Below are 27,946 nucleotides of genomic sequence, written 5' to 3'. Positions count from 1 at the left end.
GGTCGACAATTGTCTATCATCTGTACATATCTTTAGAAACATATGTACAACTTTTTGGAACTTCCAAAAATTACCATAGTTTCCATGTAATTGCCCTTTAAACTGGATGTTGAATCCTGCTGTTCCAGCACATTGATGTCATCCCATCTGATCCGCAGCTGTTACAATAAATCATTGCAGGACAAATGAAAATCTGAACATATTTTCCCCTAAGTTGACTTAATACCCCCCTGCCACCCCCATCATCCAACCACCACCCACCACCAACATCAAATCAATGAGCCTCAAGTATGAGCGTCCGGTCTTATGACTGTGAATTCATCAGATTCTGCAAACACATGAATACCATGTGCTAGGGCAGTCCATGAAACTCCAACTTACTAGATGCAAATACAGGAAAGCCAACACATGACAGCTAATCCATGACTGCACTCTGATGTCCAGGATTATGGCTAAATACACCGGTGACGGCCCCATTCTATCCAACCATTATTGCAATGTATGCTCCATTTCCATGCACCACAACCAGAATAGGGGACAACAGTTTCATGATTACTATATACTATTATTTACTATATATTGGTAAATGAATAACATCAAAATTACATGGGAGTATTGAAAGACATGGACAGCTGTATAGCCGAGCTGTTTTAATGGTTTCTGCTGTCCATCAACATGCTCATCCAATGACTCCTGAGGAGTACACAGTCTGTAACACATTTAAATATTTAATGATTTTCCACTGCTCAGTCACAGTGATGTATAACAGAAAGGATACTGCAATGTCTTCATGTATTTCTGTACTGCTTGCAGCCAGTCTGGGATGGTCATGGACGCCTTGTAGTTTGGCACAGGTGGTACTGCAGGCTAGAATGGAAAAAAAAATAAATATCAGGACCATTATTGCATAGGATAACATTATTGCATAGGATAACATATATATAATAAATCATTATAAAACCAAAAATAAATCCCTGGGTCTTGGTAGCTTTTTGTTTTAGCTCAATGCTGTATGATGCATGCGCCAGAGTGTCGAAGATAGAATGCGCAGGGGTTACATTATCAATGGCCATCCAATGGCCAAAGCAGATTGCCATCCTCTTGGAAGTCCACCATGGAACCTTCCTCTGATGCAGCGATGAAAGGATCTTGGACATGGTAGTATCGCTGCAGCACTGTTACACAAAGGTAAGTCCATACCACAGCATAATTACTGAATATGGCAGAAGCTGACCACCCACCAACGAATACAGTTTCTCTTTACCATGGGTAACACATGCACACATTTCTGTTCAGCTACCAGGATCACATATGGAAAATACATTTACTTGTTCAGTGATTGTTATCTGAAATCATTGCAGGATTTCCTGGTTAAAAAGAGTTTAATGGATCATTTCCTCAACGCTCCACAACAGCAGATGTCTGAGCAAACCGACTCGCCATGTATTTGTTTTTTAATATCATAATGCAAGGAGAACGAGATATTGAGTTCCTACTGATCAGATATAGAAAAGAAATATTTGACATTTTGGAAAAGGTAACAAGAGGAGTTGCAGCATACAAAGGTGGGCAGTAATGGTGGTCAGAGACTTCCATCGGAGTCAATTCTGACTTGGATCTGAGCTATTTTGACCTTAGATTGGATTTCAAGTTCTTCAGACTTCAAATATCCCACAATTTCCCATGCTCTGAATCACCTGTCCCTGTCTTCAAGCAAGGGCTTCATTAGTTCCACCCCTCATAAAAAGCAATGCATGACTACCCAAGGCACCATTTTCTAGTATAGCGAAAAACTATGGGGACAATTAAAAATTAATTAAAAAAAGGGAGGGGGCAAACAGTGCCCTCCGCAAATAACTTAGTGACAAAGCATTTGGGGGAAAGGGCTTAGAAAGTCTGACTGTTAACCAAGTAAAGTGAATATTATGTCCAGTTACGCAATTTTTTTCCCAAGGTTGCTAATAAAATTCACTTTTTTCACAGCACAATTAAAAGCAAACAGAACAAAAAAAAAGACCAGACTGCCCTCATCCTGTCTAAGGTTCCAAACATTGTCAAACTCCTAAAGTTTTTAGTGATATTTCACCAAAATTCTATTTTTAAACCTAAAATATATATATATATATACCATGGAATTTCCAAAACTGGTCAACCCATCCAACTGATTTTTTTTCCATTCTGCTCAGCTTTAATGGGCAGGAACACCCAAAGCACCCAGGGTGGACAGGAACAGAGGCAGGAAATCTCACTATTGGAGCATGTAAGGCATAAGAGGCCAAAGTAGATTATCCCGGAGGTAAATTTGATAATTGTTTAAGGAACTCGCATTTCCCACTGGAACCCCACAAATAATAATAATAATAATAATAATGACTTACTTATATTAACCAATAAATTATTTATGTATCTGCAGTACAAAATGATTTTTATCCAAGTGATTATATAATGAGATCCTTTACTGGGTGTTCACCATCCCCAGCGTAATATAACCAGCACAGCAAACACCCAAAACTTACATAGGAATTGTGGGAAAAATAAAGCCATCAGCATACAACCGGATCCCCTGACATATACAATTAATGAGGTCACAAGTTCAATGGAACAAATGCCATCCAAACAAGTGAAAAACGGAAGTTTCAGCTTTCTATCTACGTAGCACAAGATAATAGTCCTGATTTATTAAGCTTTCTAAGGCTGGAGAGGATACACTTTCATCAGCAAAGCTGGGTGATCCAGCAAACCTGGAATGGATTTCCAGTAATTTGCTTTCTGTTAACAAATGTTTTCAACTCTGCACCAGATCTATTCCAGGTTTGCTGGATCACCTAGCTTCACTAAATGAAGTGTATCCTCTCCAGCCTTGGAGAGCTTTAATAAATCAGGCTCAATGTTTTCTAGCTGAGCCTATTCAGCTCTTTGCAAAAATAAATTTTTGTTGTAAAGTTGTAAAAAATTCAAACCTTCAGGTGAGAAAAAGTTACAGCTGTGCCATCGCTTTTATGTAGGTGTCATCGTATTCGCTGGGAATTAATTATCACCCCAATACGGTGTTAGCGCTGCATGCTGAAATATATCAGCTAAATTTGGCTTTTGAATCGTTTTGTTTTTAAACTTTTTTTTTTACAACCATTAAGGCACAATGGTGGATGATATAAGCAAAGTTTCCAGTAGATGAGGAGTTTGGTGCTTCTACCTCCAGCTGTCACAAAGCTACTCTATAGGGGGGGGGGGGCACAGTGACAGCTGTGGCAGGAAGGTTTGTTTGTAAACAAGCCTTGTGTGATCACAATGATTGGCTACCATTGTGATCACATCAGATCACATTATATCTATATTGTGCACACTTCTAGGTCTACAATGGAACAGATTGATATTTTTTCTGCATCAGAAAGTGTGCCTGACAGTATTGGGGTTGTGAATAAGGTAAAGCAACCATATAGAGAGAGAATATCAAAGCTGCTTTGCTGATCTCTTTATTTGAAAACATTGGTTACTTGTCTGATCCACTGCTTTGGTGCTTTTCTGGATTAAGACCAACTAATATTATTATTAATTAATATTAATATTTATTATTAAACAGTATATATATAGCACCAACATATTATGCAGCGCTGTACATTAAATAGGAGTGCAGGTCAGTAGCACTGGGCTGCATTATTTCAGGTCAGGGTCCCAATATATCCAAGCCATAGGAATCCACAAAAGTAGAATTTCCATAAGGAGGTAAGCAATGGTTCAGTATGGGTTACCCAGAGATGAGGGGACCTTTGGTAATGCGGACAACTCTGCTTAGGATTTCAGAGCAGCTCTTGTCAGCTCAAACAGGAAATTAGGGTTACTTAATGGGTTTCTGGAAGAACAAGCTTTTTTCTACTTATTCAATACATATACTACCGGTATGCTACTATACCTTTGTAATATTTGCAAATAATAAAACATAGGGGAATGTGCACACATTGAGAGATAAACTGCATATTCAGTTGCCCAGAGATACACTATGAGTTCTATTTATAAGGCAATAAATCTGACATTCCCTAAAACATTCCCTGGTGGATCTTCCAGGTCCATGCAATTCAACGGCAGTAACTAGTTTTCCACCAGGGAATATTTCAGTGAATGTCAGATCCTCTGCTTTATAAATAGACCATTTTAAGACCTTTTATAACTTTGTATGTCCTCCATATCCGTGTGCGTGACATGTGTGTGCGGTTGAGCCCAGATGGGGAGTTTTCAGCATTTTTCTGATAAAGAAGAGTTGGAAGTGATCAGGATACACAAGGAGATTTTTCTTTTTGGGAGAAGCAGATGATGCAATCCATGGCAGAAGAAATGCTTACACATGTGAAATGCATTATATCTCCAACCGTAAATCACAGGCTGCTGTTATATAGAACGCAGATGAAGAGATCACATCAGCAGGGTTACCAGCCAAGTCAGCCGCACACTGGGAGTCACTCTTCTCATGGAAGGGCTCCGGATTCGTCATACGTTGTATTGTGGCCAGGATATGAAATCATCATACAGCACAATGCTGATCACTTGCTGCCTTCCTGTACACACACATGGCTCATACATTGGGCCTGACTGATTAAAAGTTCTCCAAGGCTGGAGAGGATACACTTTCATCAGTGAAGCTGGGTGATCCAGCAAACCTGGAATGGATCTGGTCCAGAATTCAAAACATTTGCTAGCAAATGACTTTGAAGAAATCTATTCCAGGTTTGCTGGATCATCCAACTTCTCTGATGAAAGTGCATCCTCTCCAGCCTTGGAGAACTTTTAATCAGTCAGGCCCAATGCGTGTGCCCTCCTGTGTGCACTGGGCTCTGCATGAAGTTTGTGAAGCGAAAGGCTAAAAGAATTTCTATTATTATTCAGGTCTGTGTAGAGGAGACCCCCTTTACTTTCCGTGCAGCTATTATTGCAGGATGTAAGGTAAAGGCCTAGAATGTAAGCTCTTCGGGGCAGGGTCCTCTACTCTTCCTGTAACCCCTATTGAATGTACAGCGCTGCGTAATATGTTGGCGCCATATAAATCCTGTTAAATTATAATAATAAAAGACAGCACAAAAATTTCTCTTATTTGTTCCCTGTTGGTCTAATAAATAAAAAATAATAAAAAATATCTGTTGATCCTGAAAGGAATGTTGTCAGCTGATCACACAGTAGTACACGCAGAGAGCACATATGAGTTACACTGTTCACAGAACCACAGAATCCCATTATCTTTAGATTAGGGGGAAGAGAAAGGGGGTATTGTAGCCTAGTTCTATGACAACCTTGCTCCTGCATAGATACAGTACAGTGAACGTTGTCACGCTATAGCAGGACTGACACAATCACCAGGTGATAATAAAAGCGGGGAACTGAATAAAGAAACCAATGCAGCCACCACATCTAAAGACTGGTACGCTGATATATTTCATTTTATTTCTTAGGGTTGGACATGCTTTCAGGCAATTTATTAGTGAATATATAAAATACACTGCAGAGTTCTTTTAACCCTCTACATGCATAATGGACCTGATTTATTAAAACTTTCCAAAACTGGAGAAGATAAGACTTTCATGGAAGAACCTTGGTTATCCAGCAAATCTAGAACAGATCTGGAACTAATAGCAAATTTTTTTAAAGAAATTGATTCCAGGTTTGCTGGATCACCCAGGTGGTCCCTGATAATCTATCTTCTCCAGCCTTGGAGAGCTTTAGTAACCCAGGTGTCTCAATGGCAGGTCTATGTATTCGCAGGAATAAAAGAAGCTCCTCAATGGTGCAGAAATGCATTTATTTCCCTACATGTAGCTATAAGGTACATCAGCACAATGCCGGCCAACACCTCCAAAATGACTTGTGGTAAGAGGGAAGGGAGAAGCCACAATACAGCTTTTTTCCAACCAATATCCCTCATGGTATGATATACGGCTAGAATCTAGGCAGAAATGCAATGTCACATATTGGCAAATTTAAATATATTCTGCTAGATCTACAAAAAAACTATATTGTGTGTAGGTCCTCTTCAACTATCTTATCATACTGCTGTCTTTCACACTACACTGCTGTGGAGGAATTCCGACCATCTGATAGGACATAATAATTGTCCTTGTTGGGGGGACCCATCAGCCAAACTTCCTGTGTGGTCTCCATGAATCGATTTTAATTATGTCAAGCAGTCCTCCACTGCACCCAAAGCCTTGGGTATCATTAATATGATTTGGAACAGTTGGAATCCCTCTGTGTAAAAGAGTTTGGTTGTTGCTCAGTTTTGGAGAAGCTTCATGCAGAATCTTAAGGTCACTGGGTTGCTCCAATCACTTCCATAGACTTCCAAAATGTTCAGTATACCGTGTTGAATGTTCTCAGATGTCTAATGGTTAAAAATGGGCATCTGGGAACAGTTAACCACCTGGTTCACAAAAATCACCTGGGCCGTGGTCATTTTGGAGCTTGGCAGTTGAGGGAGATGCACTATAAGCCACCCAGAAATTGTGTGTACTTATCCCATTGCTAATTAAAGTAAAGTAGTCGAAAGTTGGAAATATAGATTTTTTTAATTGCTTCCCAGGTCCCTATTGGATGGATGTAAACGTTCTCCAGGAACATGTTTGGGTCAAACACCTACTTGGGTGACTAGGACTTTACTCGTCCTTCCTTAAATTCTGATGCACCAAGTTTATAGGAATGATATATTCCTACAATAATTTTTTGGAACATATTCTGACCCTATGGCTTGTCATGAAAAAACTATTTTTGCCCTAACTGGATTGAGTTCCCTTCATTTCCAATCCCAATGACACCAGGACAATAAATGGAACAGGTGTCCCCGGGATAGGCAAACACACAAAAAACTCTAAATCCTATACAACCTAATGAACATTTGCTTTGTTGCTGTCCAAGTCCAAATTTTCCCTTTGTCCCCTAGTCACAATGGCAGGATGTGATGTCAAATCTTCAGCCGTAAAGAAATAAAGGTCGGTTTCAGTTTGAGAACTTTTCTGGAATCCTATGTAAGAATAACCCAGCTGAAGATCTCAAACTGGAACCTGGTGTGCTGCCTTCACCCTATAAAGACTTCATGCAGTGCCCCCATCTTCCAGGCACCATCCAATGCCAAAAATTTGTCATGGATTGTGCAAGGCTTGTCAATAGAAACTAGACAAAGGTACTGAATCCTGCCCACAGATTTTTTGGAATCCGTAACCCATACAAGGACTTTATGAAATGCAAATGCTTCATTGAAGCCTATATGACTTACTCCAAGTTATGTTTTACCCATTAGCAATCCTAGGATAGTAACAGGCAGTTGCCAGAAAAAGCAGGGTTGCCTTTTATATAAAGAAAAGGAATAGCTAGACACCTCCAAGAAAAAGACACTGATCAGTTACCCATTAAAATGCCCCCCTCTGCAGGATTCCTATGATTGGTCAACCTTATCCATTGTCACTTAACGAAGGACACTTTTAAAAATCAAATGTCAGAAAGATATGAAAAATGAGCAAAAACCTAAAGTGCAAATCTCCCAAAGGTCCTCAGACAACATGTATCACCTACAAAGGGATTTTATAGTTCGGCAGGAAATGCTGCTAATGCCAACAGCTGGCAGCAGAATAATGTCCTATGCAGAGCCTGAGCTGTCTGTGAGAAGCACTGAGATTCCAGCTGCAACACTGATCCCTGCAATAAAATCTGCTGTAACTAAGCCAGACACTCTCTGTACATAGGACACAAAGAATGAGTTCCCTCACTTTATGCAATGGGGAATTTGCTGTATTTCCTCTTCCAATGACAACTTTAAATGACAGGGGTGAGCCTGGCATGTAAACTCTGGGGCAATTCTTCTACACAAATGTCTAATACAGAGTAGACTGCTGTAGCCTCCGAACTTCTGAATTGCTAAAAAGTAACAAAGTTGCATTGTGATCACAGCGAAAAAAAAGAGACTGGGGAAATGCTTCCTCCTGCCTGCTGCAGACTGATGAAATCTAAGCCTATTAACAAAAATAATAATTGTGAGATATACTCATATACTACACAAACTGCCAACATCCCTAATTTAAGATATTGGGAAAAATATTTGTAAATGGGACTTTTAAGGCAGTGTATGTATCATCAAGTATATTGTGTAAAAACAAAAACTTTATTATTACAAAATATATTGTTACAAACATCACATATTAAAATATCTGCACTGTCTCTATAACAAAGAGAGGCAACAGATACAGATTAAAAAACAAAGTGCTACATACATCCACATCACCTAGGTTAGTACATATAATGGGTGTGCTGTAATAATCCGACGCGTTTCGCAGGTAAAATCCACTTCCTCAGGAATTCAGTTTATACAGGTATAAATATGGCAGCACTACAACATGATACAAAGAATAAGAGCAAGAAAACTGTTACTAGATATATTTTCATTATTCACACAAATACTTTTATATAGGAAAGATAGCTTTAATAAAACCAGACCTAATTCTTTGAAAAAAATATCTGTTTATTTGTGGCCCTTGAGGGCTCCAGCTGAGCAGCCGTGATCTAGATAGAACAGAACCTGACCACAGTGGTTCTTTACCATGAAATCTGTGAACTTTTTTATGTGGAAAGAGCGAAGTCATGTTGAGTAAAACAAGCAATGACAGTTCCCTTAATGAGAAAACATTCGCAGCGATTCCATCCACAAGCCCGAAGAGTCACCCAAGCATCTCTGAATGGTGACTCAGGATTCCTAATACGATAATGGCGTTTGTCAGAATGAAATGCACGTCGCACAGACATTGTTTACTAAGCAGTCCTCGTCTCCTCACACATCATTTATTTAAAAGCTGCCTTCCTAAACCAGAGGTTGCTGATTTTGCCAATTTGCTTATTATCAGCTTTCGTCCCCTGGGACCTTCAAAGGAAAAACAAAGATTTAGGAGGTGCACTTCAGGGAAGTTTAGGAGAAATTTGCTAAAGTAGTACTCCAACAGTGAGATCCAGCAAGTTCATGTCTACCTGGGAGTTGTCCACTATTGTTTTCAGGTTCTATATTAATGCTGCTCAACCAGGATTCTGTTGGGTTCCAGGGTTCCCACAGAGGTTGTTAGGGTTCCAAAAGCAATCTTATTATTATTTATTATAATAAACAGGATAGCGCCAACATATTAGGCAGCGCTGTACATTAAATAGGGGTTGCAAATGACACACAGATACAGACAGTGACACAGGAAGAGGAGAGGATCCTGCTCGAAGAGCTTACAATCTAAGCAATGAGCAATATGTGCCTCTCTGGTCAGTGTAAGTGACACCAATGATCTTTTTGGATATCTGCATGGATGACATTCTTACCAATTTAAGAGGAACTGACCACCATGCTAAGTAATATGGATAAAGTAAATATAGAAGGGGTTCCCTGAGCGCCTGGAAGATATTTCAAGAGTACCTCCCATGATCAGGTTGAGGAAGGCTGCTATGAACTGTAAGATTAAAATAAAAAAATCCAGGAGACCCCTACCAAATCGCAGGTGGTTTGAATGGCCTTTGGAGAAAAAGGTGGTTTCAAAGATTTCCAAAAATCATAATATTCTGGGATATAGGAAAGCAAATATGAAAAAACAAGTATTTAAGGAGGATCGTACTCCTGCATATGCAAATGGTTTTCTATGTGCCACTTACTATAATTTTGCTTTATCACAGAAAATCATACAAGCCCACCGTTCGTTGAGTTGTCACACACCGTCATCTGACCCACCGATGATGGCAGCAGCAAGAACTGAAACGTGGCCATAGACATAACAGCTTTGCAAGCATGAGATATATGCAGCCGGGACATTTATCCCACAAGGCTCGGGTGGAGAAGTATTATGTTACCCCTCACCTAGGGAAGAATTAAGGATGTGAAAAAAAAACTGTACTATAATGGAAAAGGAGAATAAAATAAATGAATATAACTTTATATCTGCTGCAAGGTTTGCTTTACCCTCAATGTAATGTTTCATGTAAACTATTTAATAAAAAACAGATGGTTTCCATTATTTTATTGTGTTTTCCAAGAACCTCGGCAACAAACCAACCTTTCTCTTTAAAAGTCTAAGAAAAGGTAATATTTACATTCACAGACAATACTTTGATATTTACCTGGCTGCTATGCGAACGCACAATACGTCCAAGCTTCCAGGAAGACACAACACATATATTACTCATTACTTTCAGAAGCAAAATGCTCCGGGGGCGAGTGAAAATAACACTAGACAGCACCGTACACATCTCTTTTAAGTGAATCACAGGAAGAGGTCTATCAACAGCCAGTAATTCTCTTCCAGGGCCCCTCTGTGTAAAATTTTGGCTAGGAAACCCTCAAGAGAGAGAACAGACAAACACTCCTATACAATGAGGGTGATGAGGAGGCTTGTCGGAAAACAGATACAGATATTCAGAATGTGGAGAAAAGTTTCATATAAAAAGCTAAGAGGTTTCAGGCTGAACTTTAGGAATAAAATAAAGCAAAAAAATGTATCCTTGCATTGGGGTTACCCTCAAAATACAGGGTTACATACCATCTAGGTCTAGGGAGAAGATAAGGATTTATTTTTATTCATTGCCCCTCTCGTTCTGCACAGCTCCTCTACCATAAGATCTCCTGGTTGTGAGTGAGCCCTCCATACCCTTCACAAAATGCAGAACTATTGGTCTTGCATGGTAAGGGGAAGACGTCGGTACCTGCAACCTATGTAGCAAGAGGCTGAAGCCCCCCCATACAGACCCCCATACAGACCCTCAGATCCCTCAGTGGATTGATGTAGAAAGCAAAATAAAATATAGCAAAAAAATGTACCTGTACTTTTGCATTGGGGTTACCCTCAAAATACAGGATTACATGATCATCTAGGTCTAGGGAGAAGATGAAGACACAAGTCTTAAAATGAGATACCTTCATTTATTACCCCCCAACTCCAGCACAGCTCCTCTACCATCTGATCTCTGGGGGCTGGCCAAGCCCTCCACAAGCTCCCCAAAATGCTAAACTATTGGTCTTGCATTGCAAGGGATGATGGCAGTACCTACAGAAGAAGCTGAATCCCTGTAGAGAACGTCCAATGGACTTCAAAAGATTGATGCTGGAAACCATCATTTGTGATCATTTCCAGGAGCAGATGAACAAGCATGCACACAACACCATTCTGTTTTATGGAGAGGAGAGGGGGGAGGATAAATGAGTGGCACCCTGGTGTGTTCTCATCTTGGTGGATGGTGGATTGATGAACAACATAGGAGGGGGGGTTGCTATACACGTCACCCAAGTGAAAAATGTGGCAACAATCTTACATATGTACATAGCTTTAGATAAAAAAATATTCATGAACAGTTACATGGAGAAGCCTGCTTTTTTTAATCCTCACATCTTTCTTTGAGACCCGGGATACTGGGAGTCAATGCAAAACCTCACCCCTTTTTAACTCAAGACACAGCCCATTATTCTCAGTGGCCAGTCGAGTTTCTCAGCATTCATCTGCAGAACGGCAGAGAAAAATGCTGTGGACTCGTTCTCCAACCATGCCGAGGTTGGAGGCCAAGGGCTTTCAGTTATCTCTAGTTTTGGTAATGGGAGGGGTCATTGGGTAGCAATGGAAAGTCTCACCAATAGGGAACACTGCAATAACACCTGACAAAGATTCTGGTTTTCTCCGGCTGTTTTGAGTTTCAATTTAGTATATTATAAACATTTTATTTCAAGCATGAATATAGAGGCAAGAAAAGAAAATCGAGGACCAGTATCTTCATGCTACCCACTTTGTTCCTGTCCCTCCACTTTGGAACCCTGCAGATCATCAAAATTCAATTAGAAAACACAAATAAAAAAGTGAGAAAAGATGTTCAGAAGCTCCATACTCCCCAGGTGTCCATATTGCAAATATGGGCCCAGATCAAAAAGATTCATCAAAAAGGATTAGGTTGGCCAGTTTTAGTGGCATGGGATGCACAATCAGCTTTTAAAGAATCTTGAAGAATATGGAGAGAAAAGGTTCCATAAATAAAATCCTACCTTGGGAAGCAAGCTTGCATTACGTATTTTGTCCACCATGTCTTTGCCTTCAGGATGGATTTTGCTCACATGACCCCACATCCGCTCCCAGGTTTGGCTGTCAATGGGGAAACCACTTTTGTTGACATAGAACAAACTCCCAGGCTCCTTATCCTCTTCCTCCGAGTAGCCACCCGAGCTGTTGCCCGAGGCGCTGGCCGGGGCAGGAGTAAGGGAGGCAGCCAGAGGCCGGTCGTGAAGACTCCGAGACCGAGCGGGCTTTGTAGGTTTTGTGCCTGCATTTTGGTGGTGCGCATGGCAGTGCTTGCTGTGAGCACGAAGGAAGCTGGAACTAGACCCGGTCATATTGAGAAAATTGTCCCACCACCAAGGACCAACCAGTTCAATACATCCCAAGATAGAGAACATCCATCTTAAACTCCTACAACTCAGCCAGAGCACATAAGAAAGGCAAGGAGACGTCCAGCTTCATAGACCTGAAAAAGGAAGAAACACATCCAAATGAAGAAGCTATACAAAAAAAAATCTCTTACAAAGGTCAAAAAGAGATGGCAATCTTCCTCTTCCTCAACAGTTTGTAATTTTGGCCAACTGGTCGTTTACAAATATTTTATTGAACTTTGAATATAAAAAGGTGAATACAAGTAAAAAACATACAACGCAAAACCACATTTTAACATAAGAAAGATGATCCCATCAAATAAAAAGAAAATGCAACACCCAATAAAATGGATCTACTTGGAGGACTGGAAAAACTGCATACAGATATAGTAAACCATCATATCTTCGATAAATGAAGACCCGTGCAAGAGAAGCACTGAGGAATAACGGGAGAAGGACCAAGACTTTAGTTGAACACACGCATACAAAAAAAAAAGTATATATACATATGAATAGTAAAAAAAGGAGAGAAATTAAGGAGAGGAAATGGCAGGGTATTCTGTGAGACCCAATAAGGATCCAACTAGTTCTATGATTGACACAACCATGCTAGACAGCACAGTCAACCCGCTGACCCGATTCTTCTGTTCTGCGGTTATCCAAAGCAACTTTCCCACCCTATACCTGGCTAGTAAAGGAAAAGCAAAAACTTCCTTTCATCATCATGTCCATTGGCTCACAGTTCTGACCACCATCCCCCAGTGTACATTTTACCTTACACAAGGCTCAATATTAACACAAATTCCAATTAGTGGCATTTTAAGATACATTTCATGATTTTATAGCAAATAAAAACTGCATGGAATGGTGTTTATTACCAGATTGGAGTTCAGTATCGGAGTTAGATATGCTAAATTCTTGAAATACTTCCCAATCTTGGAGAAACAGCTGGTCCTGTATCCAGTGGCAGCTGGTTTCATGACCAAATGCCTTAAAATTTGGCCAAGTGATCCCTGCCATAGGGAGATTAGCCAATCAATGCTCTGTTCCATATTCAATGGAGATAACATATCACAGGCATTCTGTTATATCTGCAAACCACAGAATCCCTGAAGCAGCAGCTTAAAGACAAGTAAGTATTTCAGGGATCTTTTAGCAAATTTAAATTTTTAACATCTGGATTCCGGATGTTGGAGCTGATACCTAACTTTAGGTATGCTTTGATAGATTCATAGGAATTGTGCAAGATATATTTGCTTTGTTCTGTTTCTGATATACAGATTTGGTACACAGGGGTATATCTCTGCCCCGCAATACACTAACGCAGAATAAAAACAAGGTGGGGTCACCTCCTGCACCCAAAAGTTGGCATTAACGGGCAATGGATGAAGGATAGGATAGGAATGACTGTTTTACAGCATTTTCTTATAATCTTTTTGGTGTGTTGTACAGACTAAAATATACGATAGTGACTTTATTATTCACCTTTACCTAAATCCGAACTCAGAAACAGACTGAATAATAAATGGTCCACCCAAAAGGAGCTTGCAGTTATAATTGGATCCAATGTAAATAACAAAGTGCAGCTCCATTCTAAAATGTTTACAATTACTAAGAGGGTATACCCAGCAAAAATCCTTTTCAGGCAATGACTGGTGCTAAATTAAACAGAAGTGCAGACTTCTATAATTAAAAGCATTGTTCCCTAAACAGGAAGTCAGCTGGTAACCCTGTCGTGGCCAGGAGGCAACCCAGAACACGGTGATGTAATGCAATGCCAAACATGGAAATGTGTTTTTTTACCAATATAGGAATCAGCTGTTAGTGGTATTGTGGGGTTTTCTGCAGGACACATTTACCTAGAATAATACTTCATGTACTAGATTAAAGAGTCAGAAAACATAAATATAAACTTGTACTAGATCCAAGCTGATAGCAGAATTATTTTACCTTTATCACACCCAATACACCAGAACATTTCACCCCCGGGATTGCTGATTTGGGAGACCTCCCATTCCAAATTTTCCATATCTCACACCTCCAAGTATTCAATAAACATCTCCAGCAAATCCTGCCCTTTGGTCTTCCTTGGCAGCTTTCTGCTGCCTTGGTCCTGCACCGCCATGTTCTTTCTGGAAAAACTTAATCTAACACTGTGCCCATGGTAGACCACATTAGGAAGTCTTTCACCCAATAACCAGCCACCCAATCTCACCCATGAGCAGATATAGATTGGGTGCCTGGTCATTTCCTTATGACATGGAATTGATTTCATACATGCTCAGTCTAAGTTGTCAATCATTTTGATTTGGGAAAAAAGGAAACGGCAGGATCCCTGGTCCCCAACCCGTTGACAAAAGATCCGCACGCAGCTATTCGACACTTACTTTATGACCCCACAGAAAACATGGATTTTGGTGCTTATTAATATCAGGGAAGGAAAACTATCGGCTTCCAGTAGTAGAAATAATTACTTTACTTCATTCACACCATCTTACTTGTGCAATTTTCTTCTTTTTAGTTCTTTTTAATCTCTTGAAGCATGTCCACAGTCTCCAAAAAGTACTATAGCATGGCTGCAGCCTGTGGCTGGCTCCTATTGCATGACCATGACATGAGGATTATGTGATTCCCCTTATTGGGTAACATAGGTAATATTGGGAGTTTCGCTATATCTATATAGGTTGATCACCACTGCTCTAAAGGCACCAAAAAAAGAACTCTGGAACGTGGGGAATCTTTAAACAATGTGTTACTAGAGATAAAAATGCAGAATATATTCTGTGATTTGTTCCATAATCACAGTACAAACTAGATTTCATAGTCATTCCACTGTCCAAAGAGCGCTTAGAATGAAGGACCCAGTAACAAGTGAAAATGAATCCTAAAGGGGCACAAAGGTCTTCTGTTTCGGCTAATTTGAATGGAGATATTTGCTCTTAGGTGGGGAAGTTTGCAGTGGGAAACAGTTTACTAATTACTGTTGATTTTCACACCAATCTGACAAATTCCAAAACTGCTGGTGAAATGGCAAAAAAAACAATTCCAGATAACAAGCAACAAGTCAAAAACCAGTAGGAGGATTTTTGGGGGAAATGTACAGAACAGGAGGCTGACCCTTTCTTTCTATTTAATGGGCATCTGAATGAACTAGAAAGGATTAGAAGCCATAAAATAATTCTAGCACAGTTGGGAAGGCTGAGAACTGTTGTCTATGTCTCCATTATGGCGATGAAAAACAAGATATAAGTGTTTAAATAATTTATAATTTCAATAGAATGCAAATAGTTTTTATTCTTCCATTATATTGAAATTGCACCTTCATATTACGGTATTATTATCATTATTAATATTATTATTAACAATAATAATAATAATAATAAACAGGATTTATTTAGCGCCAACATATTACGCAACTCTGTACATTAAATAGAGGTTACCAATGACAGACCAATACAGACAGTGGCACAGGAGAAGAGGATCTGCCCCAAAAAGCTTACAATCTAGGAGGTGGGGGAAGTAACACTATATGGAGGGGAGATATGTAGTGCATTTATGCAAATGCCCTAAAAAAACTTTTACCAGATTGGGGTAATACACACTTATTTTATTCAACGTATTCTACACAATCCTGAATCTTTTTATATCTCCTGATAGGGTTGGAGTGATCATAGTACTTTTATATAATTCTGCTTTCACTGATTTACTAAAGCTCTCCAATACTAGAGAAGACTTCACCCTCCTTCTAGATTGTAAGCTCTTTGGGGCAGGGTCCTCCCCTCCTCCTGTGTCACTGTCTGTATCTGTCATTTGCAACCCATATGTAATGTACAGCTCTGCGTAATATGTTGGCGCCGAATCAATCTTGTTAAATATTAATAGACTATCATGGGAGAACCTGGGTGGTCCAGCAAACGTGGAATGGATCTGCTCCAGAATTGAAAATATTTAGGAACTAATTGCAAATGATTTTTTAAGGAATCCATTGTAGGTTTGCTTGATCACCCAGGTTCTCCCATGATAGTCAATCTCCTCCAATGTTAGAAAGCTTTAATAAATCAGGCCATGTGTGATCCAGGACAGAAAGCCTCTTCATATGAATGAAGGAAATTGGTCTTCCTAAGTGGCCATAAATGTTCCCAGTCATGTGCAGGGGTCTAGTGGGGGAGGGTGATTGGAATGTGCAGGGGGGGAGGTGTTGTAATTGTTACATTTAGAAGATAACCTTATGAAATGGAATGTATCTTTTGAATCCAGAGAATGATGTGTATTATTATTATTATTATTATTATTATTAATAATATTAATACACAGTATTTATATAGCGCCAACAAATTACGCAGTGCTGAACAATAAATATGAGTGCAATGTGCAGCGCTGTGTAATATGGTGACGCTATATAAATGATATTTATTATTATTATTATTATTATTATTATTATTAATAATAATAATAATAATAATAAAAGAATATCTGATCACTGAAACAAATAAAACCTATTCCTGTGAACATGCAGACGATTTTGACCAAAATTCTGTATCTGTATTTATTATTATTATTATTATTATTACTAAACAGGATTTATGTAGCGCCCACATATTACGCAGCGCAGTATTTGCTCCCCCTCTGTGAGTTTCTAATATCAGGGCGCTGTTTTTACGCTTCCAAGATGGTCGCAGTATCTTGTATCACAGAGGGATAAGAGAAACGCTCCCCAGTTCTTGTTTGTTGCCAAATTCCATGTTAATGTGCTACAATAAATCTGTGACAACAGTTGTGCGGTGATTTGTGGTGAGTCAGAGCGAAACGCACAACACATGTCCCGTGAAACTCGCAGCGAAAACCGCGCGATAGCCAGACACAGAGCGGCCGTGTAATGACGCCTGGTGAGTTTTACATATCCTGCTTCAACAAGCTCGCTTAATTAATTTGCTCAGTTAATTTCTGCCACTTTGTTAAGATCTGCAGATCCTCAGTGAGAGGAAGAAGTCGGCGGCGAGTCATTGATTGGATTCACACTCTGGAGAGCCATTAAAAATGAAGATCAAGTTGTAGATGCAGAGATCATCGCCGCATCCAAGGCTCTTATTTCCAGGATGTGAACCCAGAAATCATATATATGGGGGACATGACTATGGACTTTGTACAACGCTGCGTAATATGTCGGCGCTATATAAATACTGTGTAATAATAATCCTATAAAGGTGTAAAAATAATCATATAAAGCTGTTAGGATATCAGTTTGCTTTTTTAATATATAATGCAAGCTAATCCTGCCAGGAAGACTTATAGGCACCTCCTGTTATGCTGACAACACTCAAGCAGGTGCCTCCAATGCATCAATGTGTTGTCAGAATTTTCAGTGTTCCTGCAATAAGATCAGAATAGGCAGCACGCTATAGTCACTAGAGCCTGATAAAGAGAACCTGTGAGGTTGTACTCGCTCTGTAATTCCCCAGAAGAAAGGAGTGATATGAAATCTCTCCAACAAGCCAGTAGAGAGACATTTATTTATATTATCTAGCATGTGTACTGCAGTCCCCTGATGTTGATCATCAATCCCTCCTTGTGGAATGATGAACACTGGAGTCAGGACATCTGATGTCATTTTCTATAGAGGAGAGCACAGTGGGGTGCTGCTTGCTCTTCTTCCCTTCTTCTCTCCCTATTCAACAGAATGGCACTCTGGGTACAGCAGAAAAAATATATATAATTATATGATAATTTCCAGTAACAATCATCCGATGTCTTTTGGACGTCAGTACAGAGCTTTTACTGGCAGGATCACCAGACAATACAAGCATGTTACAGACTGAAAATTGCTGCTGACATTATGCAGGAATCACAAAGCACAGGACTGAGTGGTAGTTAGTAGCGGTTTGCAATGTTGAAGGCATTTCACCACTCATCACACCGGCTTCCTCAGAAGTGGTGAAACATCTTCATCATTACAACACAAGTGCGGATGGATAAGTTCATCAACATCTAAGTATCAAAGGTTGAATGAGGTCGCTATGGTGCAGAGAGGCCGCCCTCTCATCATACTGAACATATAACTTCAGCTGCCTTTCTATATCTCTGCATCTACTAATAATGTTTGGCACTTCATTGGATCACCAGGTGACAATACTGAAGAATACATTCATGGCACTGCCACATCTGCTATCACATACATACATCCAAGAATATGGAGCTTATAGTTGGGCATGGCACTGTCACCGATGCCAACATATATATACATTAAAGAATAGGAATCCAATGAGGCGCTGGTACTGCTGCCAGGACATAGTTTCATCCACGAATATAGAGCCTAGAGTTCTGACTGGCATTGCCACCTATGCCAACACATACACATGCGTCCAAGTACAGAGAGCCTATTGGTCTGCATGGCACTGCCACCTCTACCGTCACATAAATGCATAAAAAAAAATAGATTCTAGAGTTCTACATGGCACTGCCACCTCTGCCATCACATACATACATCCAAGAACCTGGAGCTCAGAGTTTTGCATGGCATTGCCACCTCTGCCATCACATACATGCATCTGGGGATAAGACGTCCAGGGGTCTGCATGGCACATACACCTCTGTCATAACATATACGCATATAGATAATGGAGCCTAATGGTGTTCATGACACTGCCAACTCTACCATCTTATACATAGATCCAAGAAAATAGAGCCTATAGTTTTTCATGGCACTGCCACCTCTGCCAGACATACATGCATCCAAAAACTTGGAACCTAGAGGCATGAATGGCGCTGCCACCTCTGCCAAGACATGCATGCATTTAAGAACATGTAGCCTAGAATTTTATATGACACTACCACCTCTGCCATCTTAGACATCCATCTGGTAATATGTAGTCTAGGGGTTTGCATGGCACTGCCACATCTGCCATTACATACATGCATCCAAGAATATAGAACCCAAGGTTCTGTATGGCACTGCCACTCTTCCAACACATATATGCATCCTAGAACACCCAGCCTGGAGTCCTGCATGGCTCTGCCACCACAAATATCTATAAAATATCTGCATATGCAGATTTCCAAAGAAATGTAGAGAATCCAAGACAATAAGAATCCGCCGGAAACTGATTCACAGGAAACCCGATCTGCCCCCCATATATTTGAAATGCATCTCCATTGCTGTTGGAGGATTTTGTTACGCCAGGATCCGGTATCACACAGCTGCAATGGATTAACACTGGATGCTGACTGAATGAAAATACTACAACGGCAGAGTGGCACAATGCCAGGCTGCCCTTACTATATACCCACCAAGCTCTCCAGCTGAAGCTCGCACAATCTCAGCTGCATCATCTGCATTAACCCTAAAAAATACCAACAAGGCTCCGTGTGGCTGCTGCAGAAAATTAAATAGATAATCGCTGCTGGATCTGCATTTCTGACCCAAGCAAAGTGTGATTTGTTGGAATCTGATCCATGGTAGAACACACAAATTGTAATCAGTGCCAGATTAGAACACAATTATTATTAATATTATTATTATTATTATTATTAATAATAATAAACAGGATTTATATAGCACCAACATATTACGCAGCACCGTACAAATAAATAGGAGTTGGAAATGACAGACTAATACAGACAGTGACACCGGAGGAGGAGAGGACCCTGCCCAGAGGAGCTTACAATCTAGGAGATTCACAATCGATGTTTATGTGAAATGCGCCAATTGATTTGCAATCCATCATTCAGAAAACCTATGCAAAGGCTCCGATAAACTTCTGCCATGCACATATTAACAGGCATGCCAACAGACTGGCACATGTGTACTTTGGCACATTTTGATCATGATAAATACCAAACAAGTTGTACATCACATACTAAACAAAGCTCTGTTATCTACAATGCCATGATTCATTCACACTTTGTGTGTTGCGTCACACATTAACACAACCCAATCATTTTAAATGGTGAGAAAGAAAACACACGCTGCATATTTTCCAATGCAAACAACACAATAGCGCATTTCCAACCTATGAACTTCAAAATCCCTTGTAAAGGAAATAAACACCAATGAAACATTCTAACACATGGAGCATACATTACTACAACACACTTCATCACAAAAGTTGTTACAGAAGATTATTAATATTAATATCATTATTAATAAACAGGATTTATATAGCGCCAACATATTATGCAGTGCTGTATATTAAATAGGGGTTGCAAATACAGCCAGTGACACAGGCGGAGAGGACCCTGCCCCAAAGAGCTTACAATCTAGGAGAAGATGGAAAACTCTACCAGTAATCCTTCTTCTGTGCGTGGTCTCACACACCAACATCCTTGCCTACAGTCTTATCCCATGATTCACCCTTGTCAACGCTCGTGTGAATGTAACACATGTGTGCTGCAAAGGACGTTCATTGGCGGGTGGATCTGCGAACGCACATATCGCCTTCAGCACTGAAAACCGATTTTTTTCAAACTTGTCCACCCATCTTCTGTTTTTTCAAACTGTCACTACTCCCCACCATTCCATATCTCCCTCCTATTGTGTGTTACATCCCCCACCTCCTAGATTGTAAGCTCTTGGGACAGGGTCCTCTCCTGTGTCACTGTATCTGTCTGTCATTTGCAACCCCTATTTATTGTACTGTGCTGCTTAATATGTTGGTGCTATATAAAGCCTGTTTATTAATAATAATAATAATAATAATGTGGTGGAATGTATGGATGGCCATGGCTTTTCTGTACACACAATGGTGAGAATAAAATGCTTATAATGGGGTGACTTAATTATTCACATAATATTCACTTATAGGTGTGTCTGCTCAGATTTCACAGATATAAGTGAATGTGCAATATGTGTGAATGTGTAATCCCATTCTGCATGGTCTATGTGTAGTAATGCAATATTCACCGATCTGTCTGCCATTCACTCTCCATAGGAGTCCCTGCAGCAGACAGGACTGCGGCATCTCCCATCCTCCCCTCTCCCAGCCCCGGTCCTCTTACCCGCCGTGCCCGGATAGCAGAGCCCAGCCATCTCCTATGGGCCGCCCGACACACTGAGCGCTTCCCGTCCGGTTGTTACATTGTAACACTGTCACCCGGGGACCATCCGCGCCTCGCTATTGGTCGGAACAACAAAGAAAGGCGGCGCCTGGGAGGAGGTGATTGGCAGCAGAGCTGTGTGGTTGGGCGGGGCTAGGAGGTGTGAATAAGAGGCGAGGCCCCCCGGGGGCGTGGCTGTCGGATCAGCTGGGAGAAGCATGCGCGGTCCTAATACACCCAGCTCACTGCTCAGCAATGTCATCGGGTTTATAGATTAGAATAAAGCTACCTACTCTCACAATTTTCACTTTACATCGAAGGGTAGACAACTCTTTTATCTTAAAGAGAAACTAAACTCAAAACTGCAAAAAAAAAAAAAAAAAAGGATTCACTTACCTTCAATCCCACAGAGATTCAAGATTCAATCTTACATCAGGTTCCGCGTTGTCCCAGCATCCATCTCCAAGCCGGCGCTCCAGGTGCCGCCATCTTTTCTTCTGGGTTCTTCATCCTACGTCACCCAACTCAGGCGCGAGATTGGGTGACGTAGGATAAAAAAAAAATTGTTGATATCACATGCACAAATTTTTCTATTTGCACGAAACGGCTCCTTCTGCGCATGCGTGAGATGCTTGAGCATGCACAGAAGGAGCACCCAAGAGCCTCCCGGATGCGTGGCGTAGGTATCCCGGGAGGCTTTGCGCTCCCATTCATTCTCAATCGCCTACAATTAGGGGGTGTTGCTCCTAAAAAAATACAACAGAATTTTTACTTTACATTAAAGGGTTCTCTACCCTTTTATGTAAAGTGAAAAAAAAAAAAAAAAAAAAAAGCACCGCCCCCTAATTTTCAATCACCAATGAATGGAAGTGCAAAGCCTTCGGGAATACCTACGCCTGGCATCCCGGGAGGCTCTTTAGTGCTCCTTCTGCGCATGCCCAAGCATCTCACGCATGCGCAGAAGGAGACTTTCATGAAAATGGAAACAAAATGCCGATCTCACCCATGCGCAGTGAGATCGTCAAGTTTTTTTCCATCTACTATACCCAATCTCGCCTCTCTACAATAAGAAAGGAAAGAGTCGGGTTAGTGGAATACCAGAGAGAAGGATGTTACAGTAGTCCAGGCGAGAGATGATAAGAGCATGTACAAGGAGTTTGGTGGTCTCAGGGGACACGTAGGGGCCGTTTTTGGAGATGTTGCGTAGGTGAAAGTGACAGGACCTGGAAATGTTCTGAATATGTGGGGTAAATGAGAGGGCCGAGTCAAAGGTGACACCAAGACAACGTGCCTGAGGGGAGGGCCGAATAACAGTGTTGTTAACAGTTAGAAATATGTCAGGGGGTGATTTGGAATTTGAGGGGGGGATGATGAGTTCTGTTTTATCCAGGTTGAGTTTCAGGAATCGGTCAGACATCCATGATGAGATGGCCGACAGGCAGCGTGAGACCTTATCCAGGACTGAGGGAGACAGGTCAGGGGTGGACAGATAGATTTGAGTGTCATCAGCATACAGATGGTACTGTAAGCCAAAGGAGGATATGAGACTACCGAGAGAGGAGGTGTACAGAGAAAAGAGAACCGGTCCAAGGACTGACCCTTGGGGAACACCAACAGGGAGGAGAGTGGGTGAGGAGGAGTTACCATTGAAAGAAACTTGAAAGGAGCTATCAGACAGATAGGAAGCAAACCAAGAGAGAGCAGTGTCACAGATACCAATGGAGCGCATGATTTGTATTAGAAGGGGATGATCAACAGTGTCATAGGAAAGATCAGGGAAAAGTTGCCTTGAGACCTAAATCCGATGAGGTCATTAGCCACTTTAATAATGGCTGTTTGGGTGGAATGGGCAGCTCTAAAACCAGACTGGAGAAGGTCAAGGAGAGAGTTGGTGCGTATTGGTGTAAATATTTGCAATAACCTTTTCTGGACACTATTGCCTCTAGTGAACACTTCTCTAAGGAAGATCCTCATCCCCTCCTTGGTATTTATTTTGGAGTTATTTTGTGAAGAAATACCAATGTGGAGTACTAATACCCCTATTTGACGGTTGAGCCCTCTAATAGCCAGTGGTACAGCTGGGTTCCTTAGTAGGTTACATTCCTCTCACTTGAGTTTGGAAACTGGTAATATAACACTGACTGTTGTTTCAGCACTGGTATGGTAGGAAAACCCCAAATTTTCCAGCAGGTCATGAAGAGATGATGCTAGAGTTCTTTCTGGTGGTCCCTGTGTCCTTTGGGGGTGTACAGGTGTAGAGGACAGTGGTCAACCAGACATCTCATACTCCTGATTTGGAGAAAATCCCTGAAGATTTGTTCTTCAGTCCTGAAGAGTTCAGCAGGTATATATTAATCACTTTCTTTTCAGAAATGGACTATTACTTTTAACATAGAAAATCCCTGAAGATTTGTTCTTCAGTCCTGAAGAGTTCAGCAGGTATATATTAATCACTTTCTTTTCAGAAATGGACTATTACTTTTAACATTTTAGAAATCGGATATTCCCTTCTTGTCCTAGACACACAACAGAAAGTGGCTAAGCAAGTAAAGTCCAGGAGGCAGAAGCTGGGGTAACTTTGCCAGTGCGAGAAGGACATGGCCGACTTTTTGCCTTTTCTGTAAAGTTTCGGGAGAATTTTCCCAGAGTATCTGCAGCTACAAAGGTCAGTAGTGTCCTGTCCTTTTAAAGTCTCTTTACTGCTTTTCAAGAGTTCCTAAAAATTTATATTCCAGTTCACACGTAATTCTTATAATTTACCATAATACAATTGTTGTGAGAGATTGTCGTGTTCACTTTATGGTTTAGTTGGGCTGTAAATGCCCATAACTTGGCCACTGGTTCACGTCAATTAAAATAACATTGCCCATAAAACGTGATTTAACGCATTAGTTGAAAAGTGGATGACAACAAATTTTACCTGGTGAGACATGGCTCAGGCAATGGCTGCAAAATGTTCATCTGTTGACCGGTTCTTTCCAACTAAAGTTTGGACTCTTGTACACAGATTGCTGCAATAGACCTTTCACCACAGACAGCTTTTCCACATTTGTCAATTATATACACATGTTTCTCTCCTTTTAATTTAGACATCCAGCCAAAGCACACAATTTTGTAACACAATGAACCACGTGATGAAATATTTGTAAACTTTTCTGGTTTTAGGTGTCTCGTTTGGAGAAAATCACGCTTGTGAGTTATGGACAAACATTGAACACATTGGATATTTTATATTCTGATTGGAAATCTTCACACACCTGCTGGAGACTTAGTTTTATCATTTAATATAGGTCATATGTTTTGTAGATGTTTCCTAACTGGCAAGCATGAGTCTAATGGACCAAAAGGGGAATTTTCTTTTTAAGAATTCTCTTATTGGCAACATAGGAGCAGGTGAGGGTTCTCTTTAATGATCCTGACCTTCTTCCAACTGATCCAACTGAATACTTTAGTTATTGATCTATTTATTGGCACCATAGGACCAGGTGAATGTTTTCTTTAGCAACCCTAGCATTGACACCATAGGTCTAGGTGAATGTTCTCTTACTGATACCATAGGACCAGGTAATGCTCTCCTTGTGAAACCTCATATCGGTGCCATAGATCAAACTAAATACTTTGTTTATCGATCCTGTTATTGGCACCAGAGGATGCCACCACTGAATTAATGCTTTCTTTAGCAACCCTAAAGTTCTAGCCTATAGACAACCCTTTAGACACCATAGGTCCAGGGGTGTACTGGTAAAAAAAGAAGAGGGGGTACGGTAATAGGCTATCCATGGGGGCCGCACAGGGAGAGCTTATACTGGGGTCCTGAAAATAGTGAGAGCATGGCGTGTCCACCCCACTAAACCCCTGCATATATCTAGGTGAATAATCTCTTTAATGATCCTCTTACTGGCACCATAGGGCCAGGTGGGCATTTCTCTATATGCTAAACGGTTGACTATGGCACAGAATAAGCTGGTGAATACTCTATATAGCACTCCTCTTATTGGCATCATAGGAGTAGGTGAGTGTTCTCTATAACGCAGCACTAGTTCCCAGGTTTAAATCTCGGCCTGGACACGATCTGCATGGAGTTTGCAGGTTCTCCCCGTGTATGCGTGGGTTTCCTCCGGGTACCTCGGTTTCCTCCCACAATCAAAAAACATTCAGGTAGGTTAATTGGCTACCCCTCAAATTGACCCTGGACTGTATTAATGACATATGACTATGGTAGGGACATTAGATTGTGTGTTCCTTGGAGGGACAGCTAGTGACATGACTATGGACTTTGTACAGCGCTGCGTAATATGTCGGCGTTATTTAAATACTGTGTAATAATAATAACAATCTGTACCCTTTTATAGAAATATTTGAGTGCTTTATTTAATGATCATATTACTGGCACCAAAGATTCATGTCCATACTCTTGGCAATCCACCATAGATCCATGGCACTGCTTTTCATAATAACATAGGACTAGGTGGGTGTTCTCTTTACAGATAATCTTACTGGCACCATGGGCATAGGTAAATGTTCTATTTAGTGATCCTCATATTGGTGCCATTGATCCAAGTAAATGCTGTCTTTAGCAATCCCGGTATTGACACCATAGGTTCCTCTTTAGTGATCCTCATATTGGCACCATTGGAACAGGTTGGTGTTCTTTAACAACCCTGTCAGTAGGATTGAGGGGGTGCTTTTGTTGGAAATCTTCTCACTGGTACCATAATGGTAGGAGATTGTTTTCTTTAGCAACCAGGTGGCAAAAGGTGGCATAGGTCCAAGCGAATGCTCTCTTTGGTGATTCGTTCACTGGCACCATAGGAATGGGTGAATGATCCCTAAAGCTATACTAAATACATGCACCATAGGGGCCAAGTTTCCGATAGCAACAGGGTCACTGGTGTGAATTGCACAAATGGAGCTTCAAAAATGAAAACTTTTTTTAAATCCCAATCATATTACACATTGCAAGCATAGTTTCCATGTTAAGTGCAGCAGGACTGCCCCCTACAGGAAGCAGACAAGAGTGATACCAAGAATAGAGGTCTAGAGACACCACCAATCATATTGAAGATTATTATTATTATTATTATTATTATTAATATTATAATTAATAAACAGGATTTATATAGCGCCAACATATTAGGCAGCGCTGTACAATAAATAGGGTACAGAATTATTCCTGGCCTTTTCTATTCAGTAACAAAACAACACCTTTCCTCCTTTTGGTTTTTAAACTCACCTAGTCTATTACTTGAATAGATATTGTAAATTGTCCAGTTGCTTTTCTTTCCTCTCCTTTGCATGGGGGTAGTTCTGACCCTGGGCGTGTTGTACAGTATGCCATACATTTTAGTGGTGCAGTGTATTTAAAAAAAACTCTTCAATCCCTCAGAGATCCAGCACAACAGCAAATACACTCTTTCTGAATCTAAAAAAGTTTTAGTTTTAGATATACTTTTAAAGCTGGATGAGACAAGATGACCCTGGGGAGCAGGAAGCCCGAGTTGTTCCTTTAATTATCCAATCATCACACTGTCAGTTTTGCTGGCATTTTGGTCTGCATGTAAAATTATAAATAAAGGCCTGCAAAGAAAATCACACACTGAATAATGTTTTCATAAGTATAAACTATTTACAGAAATAATTGTTTTCCGGATAGTGGTCTTTTAATCCTCAAGTGAAGCAGTGGAGGCTTTCTTCTCCGTGACATTCAGGTTTGAGTTTGACACAACACTTGCTCTCCATCCCCTGCTGGCTGCAAGTGGTAAATACAAACTATTCTAATGCAATATATTGGCCCTGATTTATTGAAAGCTTTCAAGGCTGGAGAGAATACACTTTCATCAGTGAATCTGGGTGATCCAGCAAACCTAGAAAGGATTTCCTAAAAGTCATTAGCTATTTGTTAGTAAATGTTTTTAATCCTGGACCATATCCATTCCAGGTTTGCTGGATCACCCAGCTTCACTAATGAAAGTCTATTCTCTCCAGCCTTGGAGAACTTTAATAAATCAGGGCCATTATCCTATTAAAAATTAAAACTATATTTGTAATATTTTCCTGCTGACACCATTTTATAGCCACCTCACTGCTAAATCCATTGCAAGCCATACATAACCAACTGAAATGACATTACATTAAATATATGGAGTCAGAACTTTTTTTATAGCTGAACTGAACTGAATGTAAACAATTTTCAGTGCTGCCTATGGAATATTGGTAATTGTGGAATATATGATTTATTCTTTCTATTTACTAAATGGTCTTTCTCAAACTTTTTAACATGGGGGAACCTTTGCAATAACTTTGAGGTCTTTAGGGAACCCTAGATACAATTACTATATACACAGCTCACAGTATATTAGTGTGGTGGTCAGTGAGAAGAAATCCTCTTACATTGCTGGCCATTGGGAAGAATGATCAAAAAGATCATTGGTGTTAGTGGTAACTCACCTGAGATGCACAAATGTGATCCAGGAACCCCTAACACCCTATGGAGGAACCCTGGTTGAGAAACACTGA

At 40.4% G+C, this 27,946-nt stretch overlaps 1 protein-coding gene and 1 long non-coding RNA gene across 4 annotated transcripts in view; one reads left to right on the top strand and one right to left on the bottom strand.

Annotated features, from left to right (window-relative positions):
• VASH2 (vasohibin 2) overlaps positions 1–24,476 on the bottom strand; it is a 59,531-nt gene extending 35,055 nt beyond the window's left edge. Inside the window, exons 1-3 of one of the 3 annotated variants that reach the window (XM_072409851.1) lie at positions 24,351–24,476; positions 12,020–12,495; positions 779–867 (exon numbers count right to left, since the gene is read on the bottom strand). In XM_072409851.1, the coding sequence (XP_072265952.1) occupies positions 779–867; positions 12,020–12,427 (497 nt within the window). In that variant the 5' untranslated portion in view covers positions 12,428–12,495; positions 24,351–24,476. Of the gene's footprint in view, positions 1–778; positions 868–12,019; positions 12,496–21,391; positions 21,521–24,350 lie in introns of those variants that run through there. The other 2 variants (XM_072409850.1, XM_072409852.1) reach the window with 2 other exon arrangements.
• Positions 23,623–24,943, top strand: LOC140329525 (uncharacterized). Its single transcript, XR_011920505.1, has 3 exons — positions 23,623–23,774; positions 23,951–24,095; positions 24,596–24,943. It is a non-coding gene; the product is annotated as an uncharacterized lncRNA (long non-coding RNA).
• The last annotated feature ends 3,003 nt before the right edge of the window (positions 24,944–27,946 follow it).

This window comes from Pyxicephalus adspersus, chromosome 4 (genome assembly GCF_032062135.1).
Source record: "Pyxicephalus adspersus chromosome 4, UCB_Pads_2.0, whole genome shotgun sequence".
Lineage (NCBI taxonomy): Eukaryota > Metazoa > Chordata > Amphibia > Anura > Pyxicephalidae > Pyxicephalus > Pyxicephalus adspersus.
Note: the sequence above shows the minus strand (reverse complement) of the source record. Positions and strands in the feature narration are given on the sequence as shown.